This window comes from Phyllopteryx taeniolatus, chromosome 5 (genome assembly GCF_024500385.1).
Source record: "Phyllopteryx taeniolatus isolate TA_2022b chromosome 5, UOR_Ptae_1.2, whole genome shotgun sequence".
NCBI classification, from domain to species: domain Eukaryota; kingdom Metazoa; phylum Chordata; class Actinopteri; order Syngnathiformes; family Syngnathidae; genus Phyllopteryx; species Phyllopteryx taeniolatus.
The window spans coordinates 626,374-650,028 of NC_084506.1; the positions used below are offsets into that span (position 1 = coordinate 626,374).

General features: G+C 39.9%; 1 protein-coding gene across 9 annotated transcripts in view; it reads left to right on the forward strand.

The window, feature by feature from the left end:
- The window catches only part of zfpm1 (zinc finger protein, FOG family member 1), a 167,797-nt gene that overhangs the window by 60,759 nt on the left and 83,383 nt on the right, over positions 1–23,655 (forward strand). For 6 of the 9 annotated variants that reach the window (XM_061772668.1, XM_061772665.1, XM_061772670.1 and 3 more), the window contains exon 2: positions 23,291–23,437. In XM_061772668.1, coding sequence (XP_061628652.1) covers positions 23,378–23,437 — 60 coding nt within the window. In that variant the 5' untranslated portion in view covers positions 23,291–23,377. Of the gene's footprint in view, positions 1–1,502; positions 1,900–16,097; positions 17,244–23,290; positions 23,438–23,655 lie in introns of those variants that run through there. The other 3 variants (XM_061772673.1, XM_061772674.1, XM_061772672.1) reach the window with 3 other exon arrangements.

Consider the following 23,655-nt stretch of genomic DNA (forward strand, 5'->3'; position numbering starts at 1 on the left):
CCTCAACATTTATCATCACTACTGCATCATAAATACAAATATATTGAAATGATTATTAAATTAATCTGGCACAACATTAGGTACAACTGCACAGTCCAATGAGATTCAACCTAAATAGTTGTTTGTATCATAATTCTATATTGCATCATCAATTGTTTTTGGTTGCTTGGTTACTTGGCTGGCAAGATTACTCCGAACTAACAGTTGTCATATTGGGAAGGGATGGAAGTGTAGATCAAAATAAAGGTGAAAATGGAGGAATTTATTTTCACTTTGTAGAGAGCTACAATCTGCTGGCATTGAGACCAAGTGGTGTATGACCCACCAGATCCAGCAGATAGACCATTAGTGAAAAAAAAGCTTGCTGTGTGTAGCAGTTGGGAACGACTTTGGAACGCCTGCAGGACTTGAGACTCAACTAAGATTCTGATACTAACGTACGTACATTTTTAACGATAGTAATAGTACTAATCCATTCATACATTTTTTAAACCCCTTGTCCTGGTTTTTGTAGTTGTTGACCTGGCAGCTATACCAGCTGGCTATAGGCCATAGGTGAGGTACACATTGACTGGTCACCAGGCAATCGCAGGGCACATACTGTAAAGAAAAATAAGCATTCACACTAACCTTTACATCTATGGACAATTTAGTGTATTTATTTAACCTACCATTCATGTTTTTAGAATGTGGGAGGAAGCACGAGTACCCAGTGAAAACCCACATAAGCCCTGGGTGAACATGCAAACCCCACATGCATTTGGGCCTGAGCCAATATTTGAGCCGAGACATGCTAATGACTATTCCACTGTGCTGCCTAATAGCGTTTGTATTTGTTCTAAATACTTTTAGGATTATCTCAAGCATCCAATGGCCATCCTATTGGCTAATCAATTGCTGTAATAGAAAGCAAATCCAATATTGCTGGCAACTGGCAGAATCCTCACATCTCCAACATCAATTTTAATAACATGTTTGTTGAGCCATTTACATTGCATTGTCGAAGAGAGCATTTAGACTGGGATTTTAGGAGATTTTAGACTGGCTAATAATTTGTAAAAATTACAGACCCACGTGGAGGTTGACCAATAGTATTGATTTATAAAAAAATATGCCCAGGTTTCTCCCCAACAGTGACAATATGATTGCTCACACGGCTCTGGGATTCTCAATCCTCACAATAGAATGGCTGATTATACAACGTACATGGCAAAGAGGCCATTTTTTTGTTTGTCTTTGTTTGGTATGATGCCGGCATGGTGGACGACTGGTTAGCACATCTGCCTCACAGTTCTGGGGACCGGGGTTCAAATCCAGGCCCCGCCTGTGTGGAATTTGCATGTTCTCCCCGTGCCTGGGTGGGTTTTCTCCGGGCAATCTGGTTTCCTCCCACATCCCAAAAACATGTGTGGTAGGTTGATTGAAGACTCTAAATTGCCCACAGGTGTAAATGTGAGTGCAAATGGTTGTTTGCTTATATGTGCCCTGCGATTGGCTGGCGACTGGTTCAGTGTACCCCGCCTCTCGCCCGAAGATAGCTGGGATAGGCTCCAGTATCCCGCGACCCTGGTGAGGATAAGCGATAAAGAAAATGGATGGATGGATGGATGGATGGATGTTTAGTATGAACATGTAGATTAATGTGACAGCTGTAGCACAACTACTACAAAAAGCTGCTTGTGTTTTAAAGGTGTTAACAAATTGTTATCACTACGGACATATGCTCGGTTTTTATTAACATTTCACCAACATTCACAGCTCATTTTCTATTCTATATAGTGTATGTGGGAGTGCGGGGTCCTAAACAGTTTTTGGAGCGTCTGAAGTGCTGACACTAAACACTGAAACAGAATACCTGAAGAAAGACTTGATCCAGCACATCAGAAAATGTCTCTGCAGGTGAATGTGGCACAGCTCTGTGATGTTTTAGAATGCAAAGTAGAATACTTTACAATATTGACATCCCGAATTACAATAAACTCTAAACGTTTCTGTTTCCTTTATTCTCAGCTCCAAAGTGCACCCTGAAGGCCATTCATTTACTATGTGGGAATTACATAATTATTTATATTATATTATATTATAATATATTATATTATATTATATTATATAACCCATAATTACAAAATGCACCAAACTCAACAAGCTACAGTATATGAAAACAACGATGAAAGAAGAGATAATCTCAGGAGCAGAGAGGTGACTTTGTAGGAACCACATGAGTCTGATTAAATCTCTGTCAGAGGTGATGAAATATGACATGCACCATTTCAAACATGTTATCAACAATATGTCAGTATTTATGAGACGTGTCTAAAATTGGCACCACTCACAAAATGTAGAGACACACAGGATCTACTGTTGACTTTAATGGCAGTTTTAGATCTGTAGGTTAACGTTATTGTCAATTATTTGAAGTTACCAAACATTATTAAAATAGCAGCTTTAGTTCTTACTGGCAATGTGCTTGATATATGATGGATTGGTTTTCCTATACAGTGGAACCTCCCCTATGAAGTTAACAGTCTTTGTAAAGATGTATGAAGACAAATACAACAAAATTCAACCTAAAACACAAAACATGGCACATTGTATTGAGCCAAAGCCTTAAATATTTCCCCTCTTTAAAACACAAAAAGTTCGCCTTTGTGTATTACCCTTTTCATCTGCTAGTAGTGACCAGGGAACCAGAAGTGACAAAGGTATTAATAATGTGCTTGTATACTTTGACAATAAGATCTAGAAGCCAATAACATAACAGCCCATAACGTTATAACATCCATAACATAATAAAAGTCCTGAACCTATAACGTGATAACTTTTGGCCAATAACGTCATAACTTATTGTTATTTGCTAATCATTACGTTATTGGCGTGGTTAAAAAAACTGAGCACATAAGGTAATATTAAATTACATATCGGCCTATTACATTTTGAAAAGAGCACATTTATTTGGTTATGGGCTTTTAGTATATTATGGGTGCCGTTATTACATTCTGGGCTTCTACGAGAGAAGCCCATAATGTAATAATGGCCCACATCGCAATAATCCCCAGTAACGTAATAAATTAGCCCTTTTTAAAATGTTATAGGCTCATAACGTAATAACTGGCCAATAACGTAAAAAAAGTCCTGAACCTATAACGTCCACAACATTTGGAGATAGCTTGAAAAGATACGGCCTGGCGCACACTCCACGATGCGGTTGAACCTGATTGGAGCAGACCATCGCAAAAAAAATTGTTTCCGATCCACCCCTCCACATCGAGTGATTGGCTATATGGACGCCATGAATAGCAAGTCTGTATGGGCTTTGATGCTGTATGTACAGTATATTGTACTTTATCACATTTATTAAACCATCAAATGATAGATTAATAGTTAAGGAAGAAGCGGGGCGCTAAAAGAGGGAGTATGTTTGGTGAGAATAAAAACGAGTGTGTGGATATTTTAAGAGTCTCGCTGGCACCTATTCATTTGAATGTACCCAGCGAGGTACGTACAGCGCTCGCATATTTTGGCCCTAAACTTCGATTTTTCATCCACAGGCACATTTGAAATTATGAATTCAGTTTGCTATTGATGTAAAACACAATATTCTATGGTTTATATACTGTATTTAAATGGCTTCGGGGTGGCGCGGTGGGCATTCTGTCTCATTTGCTTAAAACCCGGAAATTTATTTTTAGCGTTAGTGAAAGTTTATGTGCATTTTGATTGCCTCCTAATCTGCGAGATTGCGCCGACTGGCAATTCAAATTCTGAATCGGGACTAAAACAGTGGCAAACTGATTGGCCACTTATGAAAACAGTTGCCAAAATCATGCACACTGCGTGACAGTTCATTTGGGTTCGGCCAGATTGTTGGGTGTGCGGCAGCTTTAAGGAGCAGCAGACAGGACTAAAGAACATGCTGACCATCAAGTTAAATGGACAAATACATGGAGAGAGGGAGAGCGACAGAGACAGAAAGTATGCATTTTCACAGTTATATCATCCCCCCAAAAAAGTTGTATTGTGTTTGTTTATTTTAAAGTGATCTTAGTATATTATGATGTTATGGGCTCAGTTATTACATTCGCAATTTTTTATTTTTTTTTAACCAGGCGAATAATGTAATAATCAGTCAATAACATAATAAGTTATTACATAATAAGTTACTACGTAATAAGTTATTACGTTATTGGCCAAAAGTTATGACGTTATAGGTTCGGGACTTTTATTACGTTATTGGCCATTTATTAAGTTATGGGCCTATTGCATTTTAAAAAGGGCACATTTATTACGCTATGAGCTATTATTACGTTATGGGCTTCTACAATGCATAATAAGCTTGGCCTCGCCCAAGGCTAGATGCCCCATGCCCCGGTGGTTGTGAACCCCTGAATTAGTCGGTACAAATATTTGGGTTGCAACCAAAAATAGGTTTTATATAATTTATATCCTGGTTTTGCATCTTATACATGATTTACTGTATGTGATACAGGATACATTTTATGCCAAATGTCCTTACTAATGCAACTTTCCCATTTTTTTTCTGGGCACTAGTCAAGTACTCTTAATCTTATTCTGAAAAGTGAAGTTGTGTATTGAAGTTAAAAAGAATGCAATGAGTCTTTGTGTTGATAATTGGAGGGAAAAAACAGACAAGACGATAATTTTCATCAATTACGATTTTTTTTCCACAGCGTCGTGCAGTTTATCTTCCAGATCTGTGTAAGTGTTGAATATCAGACAAGTGGAGCTCTAAAATGGCAAGACTGATATCAGGCTTGAAGTAACATAGTTTTCCAACATGGAACGAGCAGCAGGGAGATTTATTCCTGTGGGTTCAGGGGTAGTGAATAGTCCTCGCGAGAGGCATTGGACAATCAGATATTGTAGGCCTGTGGCGAAGAAGCTGCTGATCCTCTTCTCCAGGCCGAGTTTTTCTCTCAGTAGGGCATGAAGGATATACTCCACCACTGGACCATTCATCATGCCTGGTGCTGAGGCAATGCACAAAGGGTATCTGTGATGCTATAAGGCCAGTACCGCTATTATCTCACTACCTATCTGTACCCCTCTTACCTCCAGTAGCAAATATCTCTTTAGAGGAGAAGGAGGCAAAAGTAATTGTACCTCTGCATGGTGTCAAGTCTCACTCATTCTGTTTCGATTACAGTGCATCCACTGGCCAGCTCTATTACTTTCCATCTCCCCCTTACTGTCTCCCTCTGATGGTTCAGCGAGTGTTCCTCTTCGCTGTTTCACCAAGAGCTTTATCAGGGAGACAGCTCTGCTCATTAAGGAGTTAATTTTCTCCCTCCTATCTCTGATTGCTGCAGTCAACCTAAAGCATTGTGAATTCTTTAAATTTTCTTCCTTGTTATCAAAAGAGGGAGAAGCAGAAAAAAAGATGAGAATGGGGTGTATTTAATCGTTTAAGTAGTCTTCCTGGGGAACCAGATTTCTTTTTTGTTCCCCTCTTCCCAGCAATGCAAAGAAATTTCTCTGAAAGTCGGCCCATCTCAGTAATTCAGTTTTTAAAGTGTGTGGAGGAGGGAAGGGGGAAGAGGGTGGTGATGGGGGGAGGTAAGGAAAGGCAGTGGCAGTGGTGATGGTGGGAGTGGGGGAGAGAGACACAGAGAGGGGGGAGGTTGGGGGGAACGACTTGATGAAATTCCGCTATCAGCTCCGAACCAATATGCAAAATATCTCGCTGGAAATCAAATAGCTATTATGTTTTCATTTCCACGTCGGCGTATTTGCTTAATGAAGAGGAGACAGATCAGACCGGCAGAGAGTCTGCAGGAGCCGATAACCGCCAACGGCTCCCAGCTATCCACACAGAGTGACGCTCCCAGTCACTATGCTTTTTTTGCTGAAAAATAACAGGAAGAAGAGATGGAAGTGAAGGAAAGAGAGAGAGAGAGAACAGGAAGGTGGTGCTATAAGAGATGGGGAGAGAGCAGAAGAGATATTAAAAGGGGCACAAAGAGGAATAAAGTAAAAGAGGAGATGAGAAAGATAAAGAGAGAAATGAGGAAGACGGCAGGTCAGAAAGAAGAATGAAGGATAGAGACTGAGAGAATGTTCTTCATTTAGACATGTATGCATATGCAGTTGAGGTAAAGAGGCCTTGAATTCCTTTAAACTCAAGGTATTTAGGACTGCCATGTTCTTGTGTAGGTATTTGCTCTCATAAAAAAAGCCACATGCAGAACATCTTGGTTTCATAGCTCTACAAAAATGCAGCTGTCTTTTATTATTTCAACACAATTATTATGAACTCATAAAAAATTGTGATCTGATCAACCCATGGATTGTAATTTATTATCGTGGAAGGGGCTCAACATCACTATCATCATGGATCCTACTGACTTAATACTTGAGGTGCATTACGATCAAGCCAGAGGTGAGGCACGGAGCACTCATTAAGCTGTGAGGATTTGAGGAGTTTGCCATCATCAGTTATCGTGTAAGGGTGGTTGAGAAACAGATTATTGAAACGAAATACACTGCTACCTCATCTTTCAAGTGCACCAATTTAAGAGTATTTTTTCGAGATTAAAGCTGTAGTTTGGATCTGTTTTTTGTTTTTTTTGCCTTGACTAGCGATCAATGGTGCAAATGAAGCAATTAAAGTGTAAGCCCTTCGTGGAACCTCAGTTCACTAACACATTGGTTTAAAAACTCTTTTCCCAAACATACAGTATATTGCTGGGGTTCACAAACTATGCTTCCTGACAGCCACGCGATATACTGATACCCCTCAGTATGGCTCCCGAGAAAGTGAAAGTGCCAGTGATTGCGCTATTCAGAAACCCCGGAAAGTGCGTGCCATCCATTGAGCCCTCGCTGGTTAGGTAAGCCCTCCTGAGTCCTCATGCTGCCAGAGAGGGAGGGAGGGAGGGAGGAGGAGAGAGGGGGGGGGGAGAGAGAGCGAGAGAGAGAGAGAGTGAGAGAGCTACATACACATGCATGTTGAGTGTGACTGGACTTACAGTAATTACACTTGGTCAGTGTAGTGCAGTTACTGACCTGCACATCTCCGATACAGTTAGCTTCCATGGCTAAATGCAGGGGTGCACATAAGTAGTATGCACTGAAAATGTTAAAAGCATACCATATTCGATTGTATCAGTGTGCATTGGTGTAGCGCCAAGCATTTTTGTTTCTTTTTTGGGGGAGCACCGCGGTAGACGGGGCTCGAGTAGTGTTGTCGTTCACGAACAACTCAAAACAAAAAAAACTTTTTTTGAGTGAATGGATACTGAATGGAATCACTTCATGAACAGATTTTGTTTCTTTCTTAGCTAATTGAGCTCAGCACACAGGAAAGCTCCGCACAAACGGCGGCACTTGCAGGCAGCAGCTGTGGCTGAGTGCACGCATCGGCTGCCAACGAGGCGGCGGGCTGCGTGGGGCGTCTCGGCCTTGCTGCACAGCACCTACAATGGTCCGGTCAAAATATGTCTTTATGTGAAACCGGACCATGGTGCAAAAACTTGGGCGGGACTGGGGCACATGACCCCCCACTTTTTACCCTATGTCCCCCTATGTGTGTGATGCGTCCCTTTTCCCGGCCACAATTTTCTTTCTCAGCAATGGAAAATTTTGATCAACACCCCCACCCCCGGTCGACAATTGATTTTCAGGCGGTAAAATCTGCCTCTGAAGTACTGTGTCCCCCACTCCAAAAGTTGTTCTGCCGCCGTTGAAAAAAAGTCTATATCTATAATTACAGGTATTTTCAGAATGGTATGAAATATAAAATGTGTTTAAATGAATGTCTATTGCTATAGGTATGTACGTACAGGCTGTTTACCAGCTTTGAACCGGCTGTAAGACAAATAAAATGCATAGTGTATGCAAAAACACCTAATAAGGGAAAAAAACTGTAAAACATTTTATTCCTCTATTTGTACAGAAAATAAGAAAGTAACTGATAGAATGTATGTCGACAAACGTACATACCGGGAAGTTCATCCAATGAGGTCGGTTGTCATAAAAAAATAAAAAAATTTAAAAAAAAAGAGCACCAAGCAGCAACCGCTGGTGCTCATTTGAGAACCAGACCAAAATTGCTATGTGCCCCCCTGGTCATATGATTTTAATGTGGCAGCAATGACTCACATGAGGTTAACTGAAAATTTTAACAGAAAATGAAACCTTACTGAGTAATGTCAATTCATAGATTTGGTAACAAACCAAATTGCTTGAGTATACAAAGAACATGACTGGAAAGCCACTGGTCCCCAACCACTGGGTACAAGGCCACAGGCCATGTGCTACCAGGCTGTACAGATATTTATTTATTTTTTGATTTATTTGCACCCCTCTGTTAATTATTGATATATGAGTGCACCCTTATTCCATGTATTACGGTACTAAATGTCCTGCTGACCTTCTTAATGTGATGTGATGATGACACCTTGCTAAAACGGAGAGCGGCGCGCGCAGTGCTGAAGTGAATGCACAATAACTCTGCCGGTTGGAGGCGGCTAAAAAGAGAATCCTTCTACTTCTTCTCCACCAGGCAATGTTGAGTCAGGAAGAAGTCACCGCTCCACCTAAACATAACACCTCCACCGAGGACACTTCGTCATTGCCCCCCATCGGTGGATGGTTGCCGGTCTGTGAGATTTACAATATATACCTCCATGAACTGGTCTGTGGCAGGAAAACGGTTGGGGTCCACTGGTTTAAAACAGAAGCCGCAGTCAGTACTATTTATGAAATACATTCACAAATACTAATCTTAGCCTGACGAATAGCTTATGCACACACTCAACAATATTAACAGGAACAAATGCAAGCAAAGAGCAACATTTAGCTTGATTTACTACAATTACAGTACTGTATTGAAAAACATCACTGCAATTAATTCTGGGATCCCAAAATTTTTTGCTGACTACATTGCCAAGACCGTCAGTGTGAGGAACGGGGCCAAAATCGCGTGTTAACACCATGTCCATATCGGCTGTTGTTCACGTCACTCAAGCAGTCTTTAACAGGCTTTGTGCCTGTGTAGAGTGTGTGGCTGATGAACTCAAATGGACAATTATGATGCCTGCATCTGTCTAAAGAATCACATATTGGCATTGAATTGCATATATGAAACGTATAAATGTGTATAATATGATAAATAATTAGTTTCGCACATTTCATTTATTGTGAGGCTTTTTTTTCCAACGTTAAAAAAAAATGGTGGTTATTTTTTTCAGGCGCTGGAACGGATTAATGGCATTTATATTCATTTCAATAGTTAAAGTTGATTTGAGATATGAAGGATTTGAGTTACGAGTGTGGTCACGGAACAAATTAAACACATTAGTCAAGGCACCCCTGTAATAAGATAGAGAGTATTTCAAGGGGGTCTCTGATGATTTGGTTTGAATTGGTTGGTGGGAGGCACTGCATTGCCTGAGGGAGCTGTTACAAGTGAAAGTTGATTGAACAACTTCTCAGGTCATTCTCTTTACACTGATCAATAAGTGGCTCCTCTCCAGTGCATAGTTCACTGTCACGTTTGCCATGCTTCCATGCGCTCCTGTCTTTCTTTAAATATACAGTACTTTCCTAATGTTTTTCTTTCGAAGTCTATGATTGTCTGATACAAGTATAACCGTACACTCTTTTTTTTCCCTTGCGCGTTGGGTTATTAGCGTAAGAGCGGCGAGGCTTGCGTCTGTTTAATCAGGCTTGTTGAGCATACAGGTTTGATGTGTGTTGTCTCAGTGTTTAATCACTGAGCTGCCTGCTGCAGGTTTGATGTGGATGGAGAGTTAATAAAGCAGTATCTTGGGTGCCTTCATCAGCTTCATCACTTTGTTCTGCCTCTCCTCGTGGCTCTCTAAGACAGACAGTGACAGTCCCTGCACAGCAGCTCAAGTATTCTCCTCTTCGACAAAATTCTTTGTTTCATCATGATGCTGCTCTTTGTATCAGCAAGGACTGAGGTTCATCACCACTCTGTAGTCCTAGTTTCAATTTTAACCTTGACATTCCGTCACACAGTTATCGTCTGTGTGCATTAGGTATTTCTTTGTCCATCATTGAAAGTGCAATACATATCTTGATACACTGCCAACAATACAATATATGCACAATACATAAACCTATATGGGTGTTTATTTGATTTCGGGCACTTGATTTTCATTTTTCTCAAAAATAAAATGTCACAAAAACTATATATACCTATCTTACATTAATTGTCATCTTTCTGTGACTCAGAATCTGTTCATGTCCATATATATTGATTTAATATAATTTTTTTTAATTTGGTCTTTTTGTCAGATACCCTAGAGAAATGTCATTACCACATCAAGGGCATATTGATGAAAAATTTATTAATATTGTGATGGTAATGACGTGATGGTAATGACATTTCAAAGTTTTTAACTAACTGTGCTATGCTGGTAGAGTTATCTTAATTTTTTCTTTTAGCTAGCTAGTTCTGTGCAACATTTTATATGATTATCAAATTTTACAGGAAAATCTTTAAACATATTAACACTACAAGTCGTTTGGTAATGACATGCAATAAAAATATTATGTGATTTAAGGGTACAAATGAGGAAAAAACTTACTCTTCCAGTTATCAAACTGTCTGACTTCTCTCTGCCCGAGCATGTGCTCGAGTGACAAGACAAAATGACACAGAATCAGATTTTGAATATATAGACATACAGACAAATTTTAGTAAAAATAAAAGACAGAATTTGAAATGTTTTGTATATTAATTATATTATATTTTAAGGAATTTATGGTAAAAGTTACACCATTTTAGCATTTGTATAGTAGAAAGATAGAGCTTTATATATTCAAACCCTGTGCTAGGGACAGGGTAAAAACTGTAAAATACCACCATAAAACTGCGCAAAAAGTTTGTCAAAATATACTAATATTAACATGAAATTTTAGACAACACTTATAATTAGGCACGCCCACTGCTGGTTATTAAAAAAATCTATTTAAATATATTTTTTCTTTAAATTTTACATCAAGGACACAAAAAGGCCCGTAATCAAATAAACACCCATATAAAGGACTCCCAATGCAATATGATGAAATTCACTCCAATTGCAGTTCTCTACAATGATGTTCAACGGTTTTCATACTTGCAGTTCGGGCAAGTTTGAGTACTTCGAATACAACAAAAAGAAAAAAGAATTTTCTCTGCGTCGTGGATTCGCTTATTTAACTTGTACACTGCCAGCCCTCCCATTTTGACAGTTCGATACTGTATCTGTTATTATGTGTGTACCCCTTTAAGTGGGCGGGCAGGGGTGAGTAGTGTCACATAAGTGTAAGGAAAAGTCAGTCTGAGATAGTGATGGGCACGGCAGTTCTTTTGAGTGTACTGAATCATTCAAATCATCCATCCATCCATTTTTTGAGCCGCTTCTCCTCAGTAGCTATCATCTGGCACGAGGCGGGGTACACCCTGAACTGGTTGCCAGCCAATCGCAGGGCACATACAAACAAACAACCATTCGCACTCACAGTCACACCTACGGGCAATTTAGAGTCTCCAATTAATGCATGTTTTTGGGATGTGGGAGGAAACCGGAGTGCCCGGAGAAAACCCACGCAGGCACGGGGAGAACATGCAAACTCCCCACAGGCGGGGCCGGGGATTGAACCCCGGTCCTCAGAACTGTGAGGCTGACGCTCTAACCAGTCGTCCACTGTGCCGCCCATTCGAATCAGTTCTTTAAAGAGATTTGTTTGAATGATTCGTGAACGAATCTTGAACAAATCTTTTTCACAAAATCATTCAAGTGCTTCCTCATTCAGTTAATAATCCATCCCTGATGTTCATGTTCACTCAACACGTTCACCAAAGGACAATGTGTTGTTGTTGTCACATTTTAAACTTGGAAAGATGGGGAGATTTAAAAAAAAAAAAAAAAAAAACCTAAGCTAAATCATCATCTACCTGTCTCTCTCTCTCTCTCAGCAAGCTCTCGAACATCCGGCTTCGGTTGTGACTCGTGAACAAGCGTGCAGCGCGCTCAGCTACCGAACATCCTTCCGCGTCCCCTTATGTCCCCCGAGGCTCTCGCTGGCCAGCGTGACTTTTCTGCATTCCACCGTGGTGGACAGCGTCGCGAACACCAGCACCCGCCACCCGGGCTTTCTGCTCACTCACCTTACTGTTATTGTCATCTGATTAGTGGAAAGCGTCTTTGAGTGTCTTGAGAAGCGCTTTATAAGTTTAATGTATTATTATTATTATTATTGTTATTCTTATTAAATAAAAAGCTTTAACAATCACATTAGAGACACAGAGGGAATATGTATGTGTACGTATATACATTTATTATTAATTTACATTTATTTTAAATATGTTTACTTTTTTACATGTGCTTGACTGAAGGCTTCTGGGCGATGACCGCGTTGACGTCACTGCGGCTATTCCGCGTGCAGTTTGCCTTTACACTCGAGCACAACCCATGCGCGCTGTTTTGAAAATGTGGTGCAGTTCTTCTCCAAGTAGAGGGTGTCTCTACAGCTGGTATTGGCTAGGACACCACAGGGTGCCATTTCCTCTGCATTTTCTGGTTTTTCTGGTAGCCGTTTTTACTTTACTTTCTGGAACAAACCAACAACAATGGCGACCATGGAACAGTGCCTGCTAGATCAAATGGACCTAGATGTCTAGGCTTTACACGATCAGGATTTTTGGGGCCGATCAGCGAGTTGAAAAAAACGATAACCAGTAACCGATCTGATCACAAGATGGAGCAATGTGTCTATTTAAATGACGTGTTCATTTACTGTATATACTTGTGTACTTAATTGCTCCAAAAAATATATTCACAATAAATAATATATCTTTGTTCATCTATTCATGCCAGTGAGGCATAGTGACAGACAGAACAAATGAACACTCTTCTATTAGATGGCAGGAAGTAAATACAGTAATTAATGTATCCACTTTTTGTGACATTTTTGTTTGTTGGTATGCCGTGAGATTTTTCAATTGTAAAATATGTTCCTTGGCTCCATAAAGGTTAGAAATCACTGCTCTAGTCAGATCCTGTATTCTAATCAGTCAGGTCAAACCAACATTACATGACAGAAATAATGGGTGCTAACTTACTGTAATTAAATTACTTTATTGTAATTAAATTACTTCACCCACACCGAAACCTTAGAGCCTGATTCGACAGAACGCACAACTGTTAGTGCTAGCAGTAGCTTGCTAGGGTACATAACGTTTTGTTGCCTGCTTGCAAGCCGTATCGTATTAAAAGTACGTGACCATACCTCAAGCAAGATTATACGTTTAATTATGCTGCAAAATCGATCAACAAGCCGGCGTAGGTGGTATGTGGAACCAAGGAGAACGTTGAGTACGTCATCACAGCATGTGACTAAAACGGACCAATCACGAGAGATGATCTCCGCGCCATTCTATGCGCAGCAACAATTTTTGCCATGTGCGCGTCAAGTGCCGCATAGGGGCCGTGCGGCCCAATGCGGGCGCGGGAGTATAAAGAGGCATTGACTCAACATTAGTCGTTAGCTTGAAGAATCTGCTGCGAGTGAAAGCTATCCTCGCAAGGACATCAGGACTTACGGTTAAAATCACTCATGAATACATTCCCTGCGTAGTACATTGTTCATTGCGCAAATGAATCACTCATCGTACTTGTACATCGCTCCTTAGCGGATCACAAACGAAGAAGTTCAATGAACGAATCACTCGTGTCTACTGGATCGCGAACGATAAGTTCAACGAATGAGTCACTCTTCAGTTCTTCAGTTCCTCAGTACACCAGTAGATTCAGTTCACTTAAGCCCCCCCTGAACGAATCACTCTTCAGTTCTTCCGTTCTCCAGTACATTGTTCACTTAAGTCCCTCCCCCCCTGCACGGCGTTGCCTGACACTGGCTGCTCATTGGTCATTTGCCGAAGTAAGTGACAACGCTGGCGAATCGCAAATCACATGGCAGTACTTTTAATGACATCCCGCGGCTGGCTGCTCATTGGTCATTCGCCGAAGATTACAATACTATTGGTATACACAGCTGAAATAGAAAATAGAAAATAGTTAATTGTCAAGCCGAGACAAATCTCACATGGCTTAACCCTGAATACGCTACGACGTTGTAGTCGTGCACACTTCTACTTTTCCTTTCGTCTTGTCCCTTTAGGGGTCGCCACAGCGCATCATCCTTTTCCATCTAAGCCTATCTCCTGCATCTTCCTCTCGAACAGCAACTGCCCTCATGTCTTCCCTCACAACATCCATCAACCTTCTCTTTGGTCTTCCTCGGGCTCTCTTGCCTGGCAGCTCCATCCTCATCACCCTTCTACTAATATACTCACTCGCTCGCCTCTGGGCGTGTCCAAACCATCAAAGTCTGCTCTCTCTAACTTTGTTTCCAAAACATCGAACCTTGGCTGTCCCTCTGATGAGCTAATTTCTAATTTTATCCAACCTGGTCACTCCGAGAGCGAACCTCAACATCTTCATTTCCGCCACCTCCAGCTCTGCTTCCTGTTGTCTCTTCAGTGCCACTATCTCTAATGCGTACGTCATGGCTGGCCTCACCACTGTATTATAAACTTTGCCCTTCGTCCTAGAAGAGACTCTTCTGTCACATAACACACCTGACACCTTCGTCCACCCGTTCCAACCTGCTTGGACCCGTTTCTTCACTTCCTGCACACTCACCATTGCTCTGGACTGTTGACCCCAAGTATTTAAAGTCCTCCACCCTTGCTATCTCTTCTCCCTGTAGCCTCACTCTTCCCCCACCACCCCTCTCATTCATGCACATATATTCTGTCTTACTTCGGCTAATCTTCATTCCTCTGCTTTCCAGTGCATGCCTCCATCTTTCTAACTGTTCCTCCACCTGCTCCCGACTTTCATTGCAGATCACAATGTCATCTGCAAACATCATGGTCCACGGGGATTCCAGTCTAACCTCATCTGTCAGCCTATCCATCACCACTGCAAATAGGAAGGGGCTCAGGGCTGATCTCTGATGCAGTCCCACCTCCACCTTAAATTCATCTGTCACACCTACAGCACACCTCACCACTGTTCTGCTGTCCTCGTACATGTCCTGTATATTCTAACATACTTCTCTGCCACTCCAGACTTCCGCATGCAGTACCACGTTCCACTCTGGGTACTCTGTCATAGGCTTTCTTTAGATCTACAAAGACACAATGTAGCTCCTTCTCTGTACTTTTCTATCAACATCCTCAAGGCAAATAATGCATATGTGGTACTCTTTCTTGGCATGAAACCATACTGTTGCTCGCAAATACTCACTTCTGTCCTGACTCTAGCCTCCACTACTCTTTCCCATAACTTCATCGTGTGGCTCATCAACTTTATTCCTCTGTAGTTCCCACAGCTCTGCACATCACCCTTGTTCTTAAAAATGGGCACCAGCACACTCTTCCTCCATTCCTCAGGCATCTTCTCACCCGCTAGAATTCTATTGAACAAGCTGGTCAAAAACTCCACAGCCACCTCTCCTAGATGCTTCCATACCTCCACAGGAATGTCATCAGGACCAACTGCCTTTCCATTTTTCATCCTCTTTAATGCCTTTCTAGCTTCCCCCTTACTAATCATTGCCACATCCTGGTCCACCACACTTGCCTCTTCTACTCTCCCTTCTCTCTCATTTTCCTCATTCATCACTCCTCAAAGTATTACTTCCATCTATCTAGCACGCTACTGGCACCAGTCAACATATTTCCATCTCTATCCTTAATCACCCTAACCTGCTGCACATCCTTCCCATCTCTATCCCTCTGTCTGGCCAACCTGTATAGATCCTTTTCTCCTTCTTTAGTGTCCAACCTGGCATACATGTCATTATATGCCTCTTGTTTGGCCTTTGCCACCTCTACCTTTGCCCTATGTCGCATCTCAATGTATTCCTTTTGCCTCTCCTCGGTCCTCTCAGTGTCCCACTTCTTCTTAGCTAACCTTTTTCCTTGAATGATTTCCTGTACTGTGAGGTTCTACCACCAAGTCTCCTTCTCTCCTTTCCTGCCAGAAGATACACCAAGTACTCTCCTGCCTGCCTCTCTGATCACCTTGGCTGTAGTGGTCCAGTCTTCTGGAAGCTCCTCCTGTCCAACGAGAACCTGTCTCACCTCTTCACGAAAAGCTGCACAACACCCGTCCTGTCTCAGCTTCCACTCCATGGTTCTCTGCTCTGCCTTTGTCTTCCTAATCTTCCTCCCCACCACCAGTCATCTTACACACCACCATCCTATGCTGTCTAACCACACTCTCCCCTACCACTACCTTACAGTCAGTAACCTCCTTCAGATTACATCGTCTGCACATAACACTCTCAAGTTCAAGTTTCAGCCTCATCACTCGATCTGATACTCTTTTCACCTCCAAGACATTCTTAGCCAACTCTTCTTTTAAAATAACCCCGACTCCATTTCTCTTTACATCTACGCCATGGTAAAATAATTTAAACGCTGCCCCTAAAGTTTTATCCTTACTGCCTTTCCACCTGTTCTCCTGGACACACAATATATCAACCTTTCTCCTAATCATCGTAGTTGTATATTATGGCCAGTGTACTACCATCGTATCTGCAAGAGATTAGAGGTTTTTTTTTTTTGACAACACGGCAATGACTCGAGATTTAGACAGAGGATAAACCAATAATAACTAATATTTTTGCCACATTAGTATGTATTAAGGCGTCTCTGTCACTTACATAGGTTTTACTGATTTGTAATGAGCTTTAAAGCGATACATCGCAATTCTCAAATTATATCTGTTACGCAGTGTTGCGGGTCATCATATCGTAGACAATTATGATGATGCATTGATGTATATTGCAAGGCTCGAATTAAGCAGTCTCGCATCACAGTTTGTGGATCAAAACTTGCATTTTGTGATCAAAACACTAAAAAGACATTGAAAAGCAAAACTGCAAATCAGGTTTACCGCAGAGACCGTCACGAAGAGGGAGCAGGCAGTGGCCTATGTCCCACAACGCACTTACGTCACTGATGCGTGGATCCAGAAGGTTGAGGAGCGGGAACACAACGGTTACAAAACGCAACGCTGAACTGAGAAGACACACGGAAAAAAGACAAATGGTGAAAGTGTTGTAGCATCTCATAGTGAAATGCAAGATGAGCACCCATTTGTTGTAACATGGACCTTTCTCTCTGCCTAGTATGATGCCGCGTCGTGGGACCCGAGAGACAGGGTGGAGTTAACATAGCGTAAATCAGTGAGGTCAACGTGAGTTTACTACTCGAGTACTAAAAATACAATTATTTGTTAGCTGCAGCCCTACATTCACTCCCCCATTATATTGTCATATTTTTAGTGTTTCATAATATCCTTGCTTCTGGTCCCTGTGTGATTAAGCTTAAAAAAATTGCTCCTCAAAATTAGAAAGTTGCTCTTCAAATGATGAAATAATTAGCAAAACTGATCCTCAAATACAATAAGTTATTTCGGCCTTGTGTGTTTGTGTTGCTCAAGTGGTTCATTCAGCGAATCATTATCCTCTAAAAGAGTCTTAATGCTAGCCAATCCGAATAATAGTAGTGTGGGTTATCGTTCCATAAATAAATTGGACATGAGACTTTTTTGCCAGACTCAAAAACATTTTCATTTTTGTCCTAACACCCGGTGCGGCGCACACGACGCAGCGAGCCGCTGGCGGAACGGCTTTGGCTCTGTAGATGCAAACAACTGTGACATTTTAGGGAAAGTTAACTATTTATTACAGTTGCTAGCCTGTGTGCTAACTAGCTAGTGTGCTAAGGAGCTAAACAGCTCGCTCTGGCTCGGTCCTTTGTGGCGACATCGTTTAAAACACTAACTTGCGGTCCACGTCCGGACCCAGAAGCAGTCCCAAACGTCCCCACAGCATAAACAAAAAAGAAAGATTATGATTCAAGACATACGGGGCACTTCTATTTTAGGCGGCACAACATATTTCAGGCTTTACGGTAGTGATGAGCTGTACCAACCAATCACATGGGAGTTCCACCACCCTTTCAGCCAATCAAATCTGCATCACAGGTGGTAATCACTGAAATCACTGACTGCACACAGACCAGACAGAGACTAGGGAGGGGGATGAGGGAGAGAGAGAGAGAGAGAGAGAGAGAGAGAGAGCGAGAGAGAGAGAGTATATTTTCAGTTAAAGACGGAAAAAGATCAGAAAATTACCAACAAAGGAAGAGAAAATTTGGAATAAAGGGAGCTTAAAATGGAACGGGCAGAGTTATTTTTGTTTGTACTTCTCAGTGGGAAGTTTCCCTAGTTAAAATTGCATATGTATGTGAAACGCCATTATGAAACAAAGGTTTTGAACAAACAAAACCCTTTAAAACAGTTCATTTGTTAAAAGTTGTTAAATTAAAATATGCAAAAATTTTTAGACTTGACTGTTGTGTCAAGATTTGGCATCTTGAAAAGGGGAAATTCTTACTTTTTAAAAATTTTCGGAAGATAAGCACTTTATTTGAAGACATACAACTTTCTCTTTTTATGTACTTGCTCTTATTGTAAAAAGCAGCCCTACTTTTATTTAGTAAATGAGAGAACATTACACAGTTGTGCTCATATGTTTGATTATCAGAGCAGAATTTGTAAGGTGTACACTTCTTTATTATGCTTTAATTTCATTATATCAGTAGCATAAAAAAACAACAGTTTTTGGGAAAATATATTGTTCTAAAAAATTTGCTATTGTGGCAGACCTAAACATAATATATTGGGAGAGAGCAAGGGCAATGGACAACGCAAAAATATTGTACAAACAGTAGAACTATTACTGTCTTAAAAGTCTGTAATATAGAAGGACCGCGACGCAAGAACTGTGATATTGATGATTATTGATGACGGATGATTACTGTATCTGTATTCTGTGATGATAAATTGCAGGGACTAATTGTTCCAGGGCTTTGACTCATTGTTTCCAGATGTGTGCATCCTGGGACTCACCTAGTCTCAAGTGTAAAATGATCTGAGTTTATTATAAATTTTTTACACATTACCTTCGTCTCATTACTTTCATGTATTTATAGGTTTAAATATTATAGATTAGAACTTCACATATTGTTACTGTCCGAAAAGTATTGATCATCACCTAATGAAATGAAACCGTTACAGTTCATATATATATATTTATATTATGAAATCTTGATTTACAGAGACAGTAGTATTTACTCGAGTGTTGTGGATTAAATTAATCTTTAGCATCTTTATCTCAAGCAGCCTCTTTTGTTAGATCTCCTTTCAGCCTGTCAGGGATTATTGAAAATGCATTTACTTCGTTCATTATCTTAACTGGAAATAGCTTTCACTATCATGTGGAAAAGTTTTTTTTCCCTTTTTTTTCCGCTTAGGTTTACAGAAAAAAAAAAGCTTTTATAAATGGAAACCACGTTACCTTAAGTAATTGAAAATACTTATTATTATTTTATCAATCCAAACTTTTGTGTCAGTGAGGTATTTTTGGGTTTCAGTGTCAACATTGTGCTTAAAGTTTATTTTCCTGTGATCATTAAGTTTGGGAGTTAGACAGCTGAAGGCTCTTTTTATGAGTCATGAATTGTGCTTCATTACTTCACAACTCAGAAAGTTCAGTGCTCTTTGATAAGTTAAACCCAATGGATAATACATATGTGCCCTGTGTCTTTTTTTTTCTTTCTTTCTCCATCTCCAATAGTTCAGTCCAATTTTCGTGATGGATATATCATGGAATAACAATTAATATAGCTTTATCATTTCAACTGGCAAATTAAGTGGAAAATGCACCACTTAAACTTACAGCCCCCCACTATCCTTTCTACCAACTCTCTAAGACACAAGGAGAAGATATTTCTCCTTGGATAAAAGAAGAAAGCTGAAACTTTTTCTGTACCATTCAATGTCCGAAAGCAGTGATGCAGTGATTGATTCATTAAACCAGGCCTGTAATGAGGAAAGAAATCATGATTCAAACTTACATTTGAAACACAAAATATAATTGGAATTTTATACAGAGAAGTCCCTTTGTACAATTATGATTAAAGCAAAATTAATTGTATGAAAATGTCCTCATAGATACTGAAAACTACAGTAGATAAAGCAACGGTTGGACGGTATGGGCCTAATTCTAAAAATATTGTGTATGGGATCGATTTTTTTTCTTCTCTTGACTATCTTTTTCTCTTATGAAGGTCCAAATCTAGCTATGTTAATTTTATCTGAAATTACAGTGAACCGTGCAGGCGTGGAAGTTGAAATTAGCCTAAAGATGTTTCATTTACAAAGACAGAAACACTGTGTCAGGCAGCGATTGTTTCCAAGCATTATCTCTGCCTGCTTTTAATTGCTTTGCAAGTGAAATTAACAGAATTAGAAAAATTGCCTCTCCCTTTTTCTACAAGCTTCTTTATTCACAGGCATTGTTGTGTGCTTTGTATAGATTATAGTCCTTTGTTTCAGCATTGTAAATATATATGCCCGAAGTCACGGCTTTAGCTCTGAAACAATCCCTCTCTATGTTTGACACAACCAAATTAAAATTAATTTACAAACTCTCTGGGTTGAGGCAGAGGGGTGGGGCAAACTAGAATCATGGCTTTCTCTCTAAATTACATTTAAAATCTTGCTCCATTACCTCTTTCTAGTATTTCATCATTTATGTTCTCCCTTGACCGGAAGCACATATTATTTGCCATTTCTGTCTCACTCAAGCGCTCAAATCCTATTAAAAGAAATTGTTACCTAGACTCAATCGTTTCACCATCTCTCGTGAAATGAAAACCCCGACTACTATTTTCTGGCAACAAACCAGCAAACGAAGAATAGCAACTTGAAATACAACAAACAAGAGTAGATTCTGAGCTCCCAATGTACTATTTTAAGAAGGATGATACATTAATCTTAAAGAGGGAGCATTAATAATGAAGACGGTTTTTTCCCCCTTTTTATGGATGTAATCTTCAAACAGGCTAAAATAGATCAAAAGTACTGTATAATTACTATGGTCAGCAGGGATTGTGAAATTGTAATTGATATAGATCAGCCCTTCACTAATCACTCTTTTAGCTTCAATTTTAGGTATACTGCAATTTGGCTTTAGGTCCCCTTTGGCTTCTGCCATTAATCTTCTGGATTAGATCTTTAAGTGGGTCCTTCTCTTGAAACAGTTTTTTAACTATTGGTTCAGTTTGCATGTAGTTTTCTGTTTTATGCTTTTACAGTTTGCCATAATGTTTGATTTTATGTTTTGGTAATAGTCAGGCACGTCACGTGCACACGTAGACATCAAAGGGAGCTTGAGCCCCTTGCCCTTTTTCTTCTTGAAGAAAAAGTACCCTTTTTTCTGGTGTGTTTTTTTTTTTAATTTGTATTCTTTATAAATTAATTTTTCTCTTTTACATATACATCCTTGCTTTGACACAACTTCCCTGTCAAATAAATATATATATATATATATATACACACATATATATATATATATATATATATATATATATATATAAAGAAAACTCAAAATAGCTGGTTGAGCGATGACGCTCAATGCGCTCTGTAAAACACTCCCCCGCCCCTCCTCCTCACCTTCCCCTCTCCCTTCTCCCGCTGTGCGGCTGTAGCACAGAGACAGCCACAAGCAGACCCCAGACCCCTCAGCACAGTTTTGCTTTTGTTTTTTGTGTTTTTACTCTTGGATGTGAGTGGTGATGAAGGAAGTCGAGTTCACAAATGACAAGATCAAACATAGTTAACGTGTCTTGCTACCGTGCTTGGTTAAGCTAAGGCTCTTCATCTGATTCCTGGGCATACAGGATTATATACTGGGTCACTACAGGTGTGTACAGTTCGGTGTATCTCATTATTTATGTCATGTCTAAACACCACATTGATATCGACAGGGATATAGCCCCCATAGAAGTGAAGAAAAAGGAAAGCAAAAAGGGAAGACTAGAAAATACAATACAAGTTCCAAACAAAAAGAAAGACACAAAGCACAGAGAAAGTTAATAACAGGAGTTCAAGACCTTTGTATTTTTTTTAAGTTGCCTTTTTCCAATTTTCTCAATAAATTGTTTGCAGTGATTTTCAGTGTTTCTGCTTTTTTTTCCAGGAAAATGTACAAAATGAGCAAAAGGAATATGGAATATTACAATTATACATTGGCCTAATTGCTATTTCGGATAGGGGATAGGGGTGGTTTGCTTTTTTATGGAGAGAACAGTCTTTCATTTTTGTGTGAAGATTAAGTTTGATTTAAAGTACCACTTATTTCAATCACAGCAATAATGAAATAATTTGTCTTGTGCAAAATTAAACACATTTTGATGCTATAATTGAAAATTCTTACCATGTACCTCTTGTCAGTTAGTCTAAATTTTCACTAAAGACTACTAGCATATACACCAGTGATTTCCAACCTTGATGGAGCCACGGCACATATTTTACAATTGAAAAATCTCAGGGCACACCAACAAACAAAAATGTCACAAAAAGTGTATACATTAATTACTGTATGTACTTCCTGCCATCTAATAGAATAGCATTTGTTTGTTCTGTCTGTCACTATTCCTCACTGGCATATATAGACGAACAAAGATACATTATTTCATACATACATTATTATTATAAATAATTTTTTGAGCAATTACGTAAAATGTCCTAATTTCCCACAGCACACCTGAAGAGCACTCACGGCACACTAATGTGCCCCGGCACACTGGTTGAGAATCACTGGTATGAACACACATGGTGTCACAGCTTCTTTTGTTCTTGCTTCCTCATGTGATAAACCCAGTGATTACTATAGAAAAAAATTTCTTTGTATGGCCATATTATTTTGTAGAAATCCTTTGAGTATTCAACAATTATGTGAGAGTAAGAATACTGAAATAAATAGGTAAGTCAGAGATGTCCTATTATTTATTCAGGAACAATCTTTCTCACTTGAGCCCCTGCCCCCCGAAATGTCTGTGAACACCCTGGTAATAGTAGAATACTTTTTTTTTTAAATCCTTCAAATCCCTGGTACTAAATACAATGGATTGTATTCAATTGTCAATACAAGATTTGGAAAAGAAGCCCAACAAGTTATTTCAATTTAAGATGCCTCTTGGATTTTACACTGTACTGTAAACACTACAGTCCACTATCTTGTTATCTGAGAGGGCCAAGTAGTGGCATCATTTAAACTACATTAAAATAAAAAAAATAGCCCCCTGTTTAAGGCCTGGTCACCAACCAGTGATTTGCAATAATACGTTTTCTGTGTACGATATGTTACGTCTTCCTCCATTTTTGTCTTGCAGGTCCCTTTGGAGAACTTGACGGCAATGAGGATAACACTCTTGACAACCTGAGCCTCTCTGGAGAGGAGGCAGAGGCCTCAGACCAAGATGATTCCGCAGAAGGTGACAGCAGTAGTCCACCGCCCTACACACCGCCGTACAATAAAGGTGAGAGGCTCATCACAACCCAGTAAAGTTGATGGAAATTCATTGACATGCATATGTATTTACAGCACTGTTAAAGCTAAAACACATCTTGTCCTGATTATTGTTAATGATTAATGTAATAAATATGTAAGCCTACTGATCTTTTACTCCAAACAATTAAAACTCCCAAATATTCAATTAACAACTATAAGTCATGAACCACAAGCAATAAAGTTAGA